This window comes from Ursus maritimus, unplaced genomic scaffold (assembly GCF_017311325.1).
Source record: "Ursus maritimus isolate PB19 unplaced genomic scaffold, ASM1731132v1 scaffold_7, whole genome shotgun sequence".
Taxonomy (NCBI): domain Eukaryota; kingdom Metazoa; phylum Chordata; class Mammalia; order Carnivora; family Ursidae; genus Ursus; species Ursus maritimus.
The window spans coordinates 10208569-10217619 of NW_024426885.1; the positions used below are offsets into that span (position 1 = coordinate 10208569).

Sequence of the window (9051 nt, forward strand, 5' to 3'; positions counted from 1 at the left end):
TTACGGATCTACGACTGCAAAGCTACTCTCTCATTTGCCAGGCCGTTGGCATGTTCTCTGCTCCCTGAAACAAGGAATTTTGAAGCTTTTCCTACTCCCCCCCCCCCATCCTAGGTTTGTCCTTGCAGGGAGAAGCTGAGCGGGGCCGAGTCTGCTCAGGTGATTTCCACGGGGGGGCCCCCTTGTTCTGCTTATCCTTTGAAAAAATCCGATCTCGTCCTGGCACCCTTGGTGACATTAGAGAAATAGCGTGCAAATTCTAGAACAATTTCCAGTAGGATACACTGAAAAATACCGTCAGGGCCAGGCTGCAACTGAGATTTTAGAATTTGAGGTTTGGAAATTAGGTTGGAAGAAGTTACCCTGGTGGGAAGCGGGGCGGAAGGTACAGAGCATCTCTGTACCGTGTTTCTCCAAGTTCCTGTGAGTCTATAATTAGTCCAAAATAAAAAGTTAAAAAAAAAAATCGGTGGAGTTGTTTTTATTTACGTGAACAGGAGGCCCCCTTGGGGTAGGCCTGGAGTCCATTCTGTCGCGGCTGCCCCCCTTTAGCGGTCCTAGAGGGAAGGCGTGACGGGGCCTGTTTTTGTAGTGCGTCAGCCGCCTGTATCGTGCTGCCGCTTTTGCTCGACACAAAACCGGGGAGAGTTTCACTTCTCACCCCAAAGCTGGAGAGAGGCAGGAAGGGTGTGTGTCCAGAGCCACAGTGACATGGGGTAAATGCGGGAGTCTTGGCTCGGTTATCGCAGGAATTCTGAGTATCCTGAACGAGGCTCAGAAAGTCCCGCTGTGGGTCTCCACGAGGTCAGGTACCCACGGTGCCCTCAAGACGTTTTCAGTTTCTGTTGTAGGAAACTCATCTGGGGCACAGGATTCCTTCATCCTCATCCCAGCCTGATGCCCACTCTCTTCATGACCTTAGCGAGTCATGAACCGTTTGTGCTCTCAGATGCTCCAACGGGCCACGCCGGGCAGCTGTTTACCTGGCAGGATTGGCTTGCTGGCCTTATTCGGTCAACAGCCCATCCTGGTGGGTCACAGCCCCGGGGGTGAGGCCCAGAGGCCGGTGGACGAGCTGGACGGAAGCCCGGAGAGGTTTGCAGTTAGGAGCTGAGCTCCTCGCAGGGCTGACACTGCATTTCAGGACCAGTAACTTCATTTGAGAGGGTCAGAATGAAAAATCAACCACCCCAAATCTCCACCAAAACAAAAAAGAGAGGGATGGTTTCCCACCCCTGCTCTGTTGTCTGTTGATGGAAAATTCCACGGGAACATCCCTCACTTCGTCCTCGTTTGGGGAGAGTGCTCCTTTGGGGCAGGGAGGGGCCTTGGGATGAACTGCAGGACGGTTCAGGCCGCTGGTCTTTGAACTTGAGAAGTGAGTGGGTGTTTACTTTATTCACTGGGCACATTTGGGGTTTTGGGATTCAGGTGGGTTTAGTAACACTGTTTTCTCTCTTCCTTGCAGTTGGTCCTTCGGGGTGTTAATGTGGGAGATCTTCACGTTAGGGGGCTCCCCCTACCCAGGGATTCCGGTGGAGGAACTTTTTAAGCTGCTTAAGGAAGGACACAGGATGGATAAGCCGGCCAACTGCACCAATGAGCTGTAAGGACCGTTGTCCCCCCGATACCGAGCGGACCCGCCGTGCCTTTAACTCTTCTCCTGACTGACTTCGGCTTTCCCAGGGCCCCTGGCTTTTCGTACAGGCCCTAAGAAGGCTTACTGCTGAAGCTTTCTGGGCTCAATCCCAGGGCTGGGGTGGATGGCCACACTGACGGCCACAACTGTCCAAAAGCGAGAACACCATTCTGAGGTGTATGGAGGGAGCTTTAAGTCAGGGCATTGGGCTTCCCAGCCGAGGGCTTCTGACTTAGAGAGTGAGCCGCAGTGATCTTCCTGGGCTACCGTGCTGTGCTTTGCTATTTTCTCTCCTCAGAGGGACAGGGAAATAGATCTGGCCTTTGCTCATACACAAGTTAGAAAGCCATGGACCTGCCCCCACGGAGCGTGGGATTAAAGAGCCAGCACGGCCTTTCCTCACGGCTTGTGCCTGCCCCCAGCACAGCCAGTGGGCATGGGTGACACTGAAAATTGCTCTTAATAGATTGACATTGACCCCATTTCTTCAGAGCAAACTGGTGTCTAGTTACCTCTATTTTAGCCATAGTGGAGCACAGACAATTAAAGAATGTGTCCAGGTGCCATCCTTAGGGTCCCAGATCTGACTATAAAACCGTGAGCTGGCTCGAGAAAAACCTACCCCACACTTCAAGTGGGATTATGTGTGTTTGTGACATGCGTCTTGTGCAGTAGAATCAGTGCTTTGAAAAAGAGTCTCTCTTCCCAACCGCCCCTCCAGGATTAACTAAGAAGAGTGATTGTCCCGGAGACTGTGGTCTATTGTGTATCGTTTCATGGGGATTTTATATCCGTAATCCCATGAGTGCTTTTCCCTGTACAGTGGACATCTGATGAATGGCCACATTTTATAGTATATTATATAAAGGTATTTATTGTGCTGCCTGTCATTCCTATTGCTTTTTCTAATATAGAGGGTCTGTCGAAACCCATAATCAAGATAAGGCCTGGGACCCTAGGCCTATCCAAGAGTTAGTCAGGAAGTTAATGTGCAGCCCAGGGATGGCAGATTAATTCATAAAAACCTTACCTTAAAGTTGTGGTTTTCAGACTTCATTTTTTTTTTAAACTGAGGAACCTTTGTCCTCTGCAATCATTAAAATAAAACCCAAAGTGTCAGAAGAATGTGTAGCTGCTGCGGTCTGGAGCAAGAGCAGGGGGTGGGAGGGCGGGGTGTGCTGGGGGGAGGCTGGAGACCTGGTTGCTCTAAGAAGGCTTTTCCCGCAGCGTCTGAAAATGCGAGAAAGGTGTGATACCGCTGTGCTGTGTCACCGTCACAGAAACGCACAGTCAGCAGCAGAAACGTAGAAAAAAGTCTTTCTGATGGCGTAGACACTATCCTGAAACATTGGGGTAAAGTGCCGTCTTGTAGCTCAAAGTGCCTGTCAGAGGAACCAAGCAGTGAATTTTGAGGGAAAGCAAATAACTGCCTTCTAATTCGGGAAGTTCTGATACATTCTCATAATTTAGGACGTATCTCCCTAGGACCTGTTAACACTGATAGCCATGCCCCTAGTACTTACAAAATTAATTCACCAGGAAATCCGTTTCCCCAGATATATGATGATGAGGGACTGTTGGCATGCGGTGCCCTCCCAGAGGCCGACATTCAAACAGCTGGTAGAAGACTTGGATCGGATTCTCACTCTCACAACCAATGAGGTAAGAACCTTCCAGAACCCTGTGGTCCTTTCTTGGGAGGCCGGTGTGGCTTTTTCAATGCAACCTCCCCTGTCAGAGTCTGGGGTAGAGATTAGGGTCAGGCAGTTAAAATATGTGTTCCTGATTTTTCTCAGAACTGCATTTTGAGAGTTCTGACTCATGAAACCAGACCAAGGGCCCGACTTGAGGCTGCCCCTCTCTGTGGCCTTTGGGTGGTGGGTCCAGGCTGTGGTGCGCTGGACAGTGTGGAGGCGGAAGAAATGGTCAACAGCAGCATTTGGGTTTGTGCGTGAGGGGCTTGGGTTTCTGTGCTGGGTGGATTCTGTGCCCTAGTCATTAATGTAGGAGCCGCTGACGTTCCGTTACTGGTGGGCTCCATTGGAAGCAGTGAAGTTCTGCCATTCTAGCGCAGTCTGCCATGACCCTGTCCGCCATGATCCTGTCTGGTAATGGCGCAGTCCGCCATGACCCTGTCCGCCATGATCCTGTCTGGTAATGGCGCAGTCCGCCATGACCCTGTCCGCCATGATCCTGTCTGGTAATGGCACGTGGCATGTGGTCTCCATCTACGTGTATGTGAATGTACACACAGTTTCATGTAATGAGGGATTTGTGATTTTTTTTTTTTAAAGATTTATTTATTTGAGAGAGAAAGAGCGAGAGCGCCAGCAGCGAGAAAGGGCAGAGGGAGAGGGAGAGAGAGAATCCCCAGCAGACTCCCTGTTGAGCCCAGAGCCTGACGTGGGGTTCGATCTCACCACCCTGAGATCACGTCCTGAGTCAGAATCGAGTCAGAAGGTTAACTGACTGACCCACCCAGGCACCTCGGGACTTGTGATTTTTAAGTGAAAACTTAACACCTTTTGTTAAAATATTTTCTATAAAATATTTATAATCTGTACCAATGAAAGAAACGCTCTTCTGTCCCTCACTCTGAGTTTACTCACGGTAGTGCTTGCTGCAGCGCGCAGATAGAGTGGTCTCTGTGGTTGTAGAGTGTGTGTGATCTGAGCAGGGAAGACGATAAACGCATCAAGGTCGGAAAAATCCCATGAAAATTGTTAATGAACGATTTTGAGTTTTTTAATGAGTGTGCAGCGAGCAGTCTTCCTTCAAAGAGGAAAAAAACAAAAAAACTCCCCCAAACCCAGTTATCTTAACAACAACAAAAAGAGGTTAAAATTGCTGGAATAAAAATTATACATTTAATGTATTTTTAAATACATGTAATAGCTTTAGAATGATTTAAAAAAATAGTCAAATGTTGTGATATGAAGCCTTAAGCCAGCAACATTATCTTGTGCGTCTGCCTCTAGCTGGTAAAAGGAGAGATTGCGTTTAAATGAGTACAGCTGACCTTCCGAAGTTGAAAGGAACAGTTCAAGGGGAAAGAAAGCAACTTTCTTCTCCTGCCAAAATTGTTGTTTCTAGTGTGAGTTCCTTTAACCCTAGACTTGGAATCCACCGATACCCCTCTTCTTCCCCTATCAGATCTGAACATTTATGGCTGCATTTAGAAACTAGGAAAGCACTAATGTTCCATTTTAATGGTCCTAAGTCCATGCTCAATGCTCTTTATTTATGTATTTATATTTAAAGTGGGCCCATTCATACTGAAATTTACATCTAGCATCCTAACATAAAAAAACAGAATGCCATATTGTCTAACGGATATAAAAATCGAAGTTTCTTTCCTTCTGAAAATCATTACCATATGCTTGAGAAAAATGGTTCCATTTAGGACAAAATTTCATTTTTATCATTGTAAGCAAAAAGTTCTCTTTTGATGTGGTGGGCGTGTTTGTTTCCAGTTGTGCGGTTAATGCTGATGTTGTTGGAACTGACACATCCCCCCGTTCTCGGATGGGGACTCTTTTTTTTAATTTTTTTTTTGGGGGGGTCTTTTAACATGTAGGGTTGCCAACATTCTGCGGGCTCTTTTCTGATAACACTGGGGCTGGTTGTGCTGTGGTCTGCACTTTTTGCCTCCCCTCTCAGCAAAACCACACATCCTGGAATGTCACTGGCCTCAGGGTGTGGGAGCAGAACCACCCCAGTGTGTGAGCCTGGTGGTGGCAGCGAGACCCAGAAGTTCCTCAGTTTAGAAATCTTTCCATAGTTTCAGAGCGTCTGTGAATCTCTTTGGTAAAGGGTCAGATAGTAAACATCCTTTATTTTTGTGAGCCAGACTGTTCAGTTCTGCCATCAAGGCGAGGAAGCAGTTGTGGACGATATGTCAATGAGTGTGTCTGTGCCCTGGGTAAAACTTGATGGACCCTAGCATTTCAATTTTATATGAATTTTATGTCCTTTTATGCTAATTTTAATGCTACGAGATATTATTCTTTTGATTCCCCATCCCACCCCACCCCTTGAAAAATGTTAAAGAACATTTTAGTTCATGTTTCACAGCATGTTTTAACTCAGGGGCCATACAAGACCAGGCAGTGGGCTCTCATCTTGCCCTAAGTTGGAGGAAATGTTATCCTGGGTCCTCCAGTCGGCTCTCTTCCGCAGCGACCCCAGCAGAGGCTGTAGGGAACAGAAGAGCCCCTTTTTGAATTTCAAACTTTTCTTTAACAGTCCATTATGGATTTAACATACACGAGTACATCCGAGCCTTTTCTGAACCTGTTTACATTTTCAACTCGGAGAGCTTCTGAGAGTAATGAATTACATCTGTGAAATTACCCGCTGAATGGAGACAGATTCCCCCCCTAAATTATCCTAGAAACTGCAATAGTAAAATGTAATTCGTAAAATAAATATTCATGGTCTCAACTATTTAAAGGGGTCCCCGGAATCCATAACACCTTATAGTTTTTGTTTTTGTTTTTTCATTGTGCGGGGGCTCGGGTTTGAACCGTGTGCTCTCTCTCTCGAGGAGGCCGTAGCAAGCCGCTTGCTTGGGTCTGTGCGAGTGGACTGGAGTGCTCGGCATTTTCCCATTCCCTCCTTGCCTCTCGTTTATTCATGATGGATTGAAGAGTTAAGGGCAGCCTAGGGTCAATAAAAGCGGGGTCTCGAGGAGGTCTTTGCGGAGAGCTTAGGGTGCGGGGGTGCTGGGTCTCTGAGTCGTCAAGGGGTGCCCCGTCCTGTCTCAACTCCAGTAGAGCGCCTCGAGAACGTGCATTTGAAATAAAAGTCTTCTCTTCCCTTCTTTCAGGAATACTTGGACCTCAGTCAACCTCTCGAACCGTATTCACCTTGTTATCCTGACCCGAGATGAAATAAAACGTCTCTCTTCCCTTCTTTCAGGAATACTTGGACCTCAGTCAGCCTCTCGAACAGTATTCACCTAGTTATCCTGACACAAGGAGTTCTTGTTCTTCAGGAGACGATTCTGTTTTCTCTCCGGACCCCATGCCTTACGAACCCTGCCTTCCTCAGTATCCACATGTGAACGGCAGTGTTAAAACATGAATGAGCTTGTCCTTCTGTCCCCACACAGGACGGCACCAGGAACCTAGCCACACTGAGCAGGGAGGCCACACCTCCAGGAGCTTGTGGGCTCTGCTTGTATATATGGATCAGAGGAGTAAATAATTGGAAAAGTAATCGGCACACGTGTAAAGAATTTATACAGTTGGAAACTTGTAATCTTCACCAGGAGAAGAAGAATGTTTCTGGGGCGGACCATGGAGTGCCGTGGGCCACCACGCGCCCGTGACCCGCTGTGGGTACTGGCTGCGGACCGGCTGGACTCAGGGCAGACTTACGTTCTGCCTTCCTTGTGAATTTTGTAATAATTGGAGAAAATATATGTCAGCACACACTACAGAGCACAATTGCAGTACATAGGTGCTGGGTGTATGTAAATATATTCAAATTATGTATAAATATATATTATATATTTACAAGGAATTATTTTTTGTATTGATTTTAAATGGATGTCCCAATGCACCTAGAAAATTGGTCTCTCTTTTTTTAATAGCTATTTGCTAAATGCTGTTCTTACACAGAATTTCTTAATTTTCACCGAGCAGAGGTGGAAGATTACTCTTGCTTTCAGGGAAAATGGTATAACATTAATTTATTAACGAATTGGTAATATACAAAACAATTAATCATTTATAGTTTTGTGGGTTTTTGTTTTTGTTTTTGTTTTTGTTTTGTAATTTAAGCGGCATTTCTATTGCAGGCAGCACATCGGACTAGTTAATCTACTGCTCGGACTTAACTAGTTATCAGAGTCTTTGAAAAGAGAAAATATTTACAGAATATGACTAATTTGGGGAAAATGAAGTTTTGATTTATTTGTTTAAACTCTGCTGTCAAATGATTGTTCTTACACCATCAAAATGCCAATAGGAAACAAACCCGTTCATGAGAGAGTATTTTGTTTTGCTGTGCAGCTCTGTCACTGGGCCCATGGAACATTGAACTGGACTTCCCAAGACAAATGGTACCAGCGTTCTCTTAAAAAGATGCCTTAATCCATTCCTCGAGGATGGACCCTTAGTTGAGATGATAGCAGACTGCACTCCTCTCCCGGCAGCTGGCCTTCTGCCCTGAGTTGCACGTTAATCAGATTAGCCTGTATTCTCTTCAGTGGATTTTGATAATGGCTTCCAGATTCATTGGCGGTAGAGACGCCTTTTAGAATCTTCACGTCTCATGGTAGAAATTGAAACACTGAGTTGTTCTGCTGATGGTTTGTGGAGACACTTCCATCTTTTTAAGGGATTGCTTCTGTCTAATTCTGGCAGGACCTCACCAAAAGGCGGGGCCTCATACCCACGTCAGACACAATGTTGCCACGTCCTGCGTTCTGTAGGAAAGTATCGTGTTTTGCTTTGGCAATACTTACTCACTTGGCCGTAGCCATGCAACATGAATGCAGATTACACTGATTCTACTTGTTACGAAATTGGAGAAAGTATTTAATAAAACCTGTTAATTTTTATACTGACAATAAAAATGTTTCTACAGATATTAATGTTAACAAGACAAAATAAATGTCACGGAGCTTATTTTTTTAAGACTCGTGTCTCACCAAATGGTTTCCTGTGCTTGGAGGTGTTGACTCGGTGCTGTTCGGTATGATCGCCTGAAAGGCGGAGCTGGGAAGGTTGGTTGTTGGCTACAAACCGGTGACTTGCCGCCGGGATTGGCCAGGACCAGCGGGACCTGGGACAGGTGGATCCGGTGGAAAATCAGGGGAGGTTGGGTTAAGCTCGGGCTCTGTTGCTTCCTGGGGCCCCTGAAGATACCGTTGTGTCTTTCCGGGCTTTAACTTCTAGAAAAGGAAATGGGGATGGCGTGGACGAAGCCTTGCCGACGGGCAGGTGTGTGGAGGATGGCAGCTGCTGTGAGAGGAGAGGTTCAGGCGATCGGGAGACTAGGGAGGGACCTTGCAGCCTGGTCAGGCTGGCTGCTTCATGACCTGCAGAGGGTAGAACTGGCCTCATTTCAGAAAGAAAGCTTGAACACATTTTAAAATAATTTGACCTATTTCCAGGCCACCAAGGAGCTGAAGAGGGAAATGGTGTTTGCCTGCTAACAATGTGAATTTATGATTCAAGGTCCCCTTTTATCTGTTTGCCACAGCCTCCGTATCGGAAAACGGAGACAGAAATAGCCTGAGTTTGTCCAAACTTCAGCCGGGCTCTCAGAACCGTATGCTTAACTAGTGCCGTGTTGAGGCTCTTCATTGGGTTTGAGGCCATTAGTCGTGGGACGAGGGTCTGGCCAGCCGTTTGGAGGGTGGCGCACTGTCCTGGGGGTTCAGTGTTTGCCAACCTCCCACG

The 9051-nt window shown here is 46.7% G+C and overlaps 1 protein-coding gene across 1 annotated transcript in view; it reads left to right on the top strand.

Moving 5' to 3' along the window:
- Positions 1–8274, top strand: part of FGFR2 (fibroblast growth factor receptor 2) — a 96947-nt gene extending 88673 nt beyond the window's left edge. Inside the window, 3 exon segments of the mRNA XM_008685213.1 lie at positions 1469–1606; positions 3196–3301; positions 6560–8274. Coding sequence (XP_008683435.1) covers positions 1469–1606; positions 3196–3301; positions 6560–6724 — 409 coding nt within the window. The 3' untranslated portion in view covers positions 6725–8274.
- Positions 8275–9051: the final 777 nt, after the last annotated feature.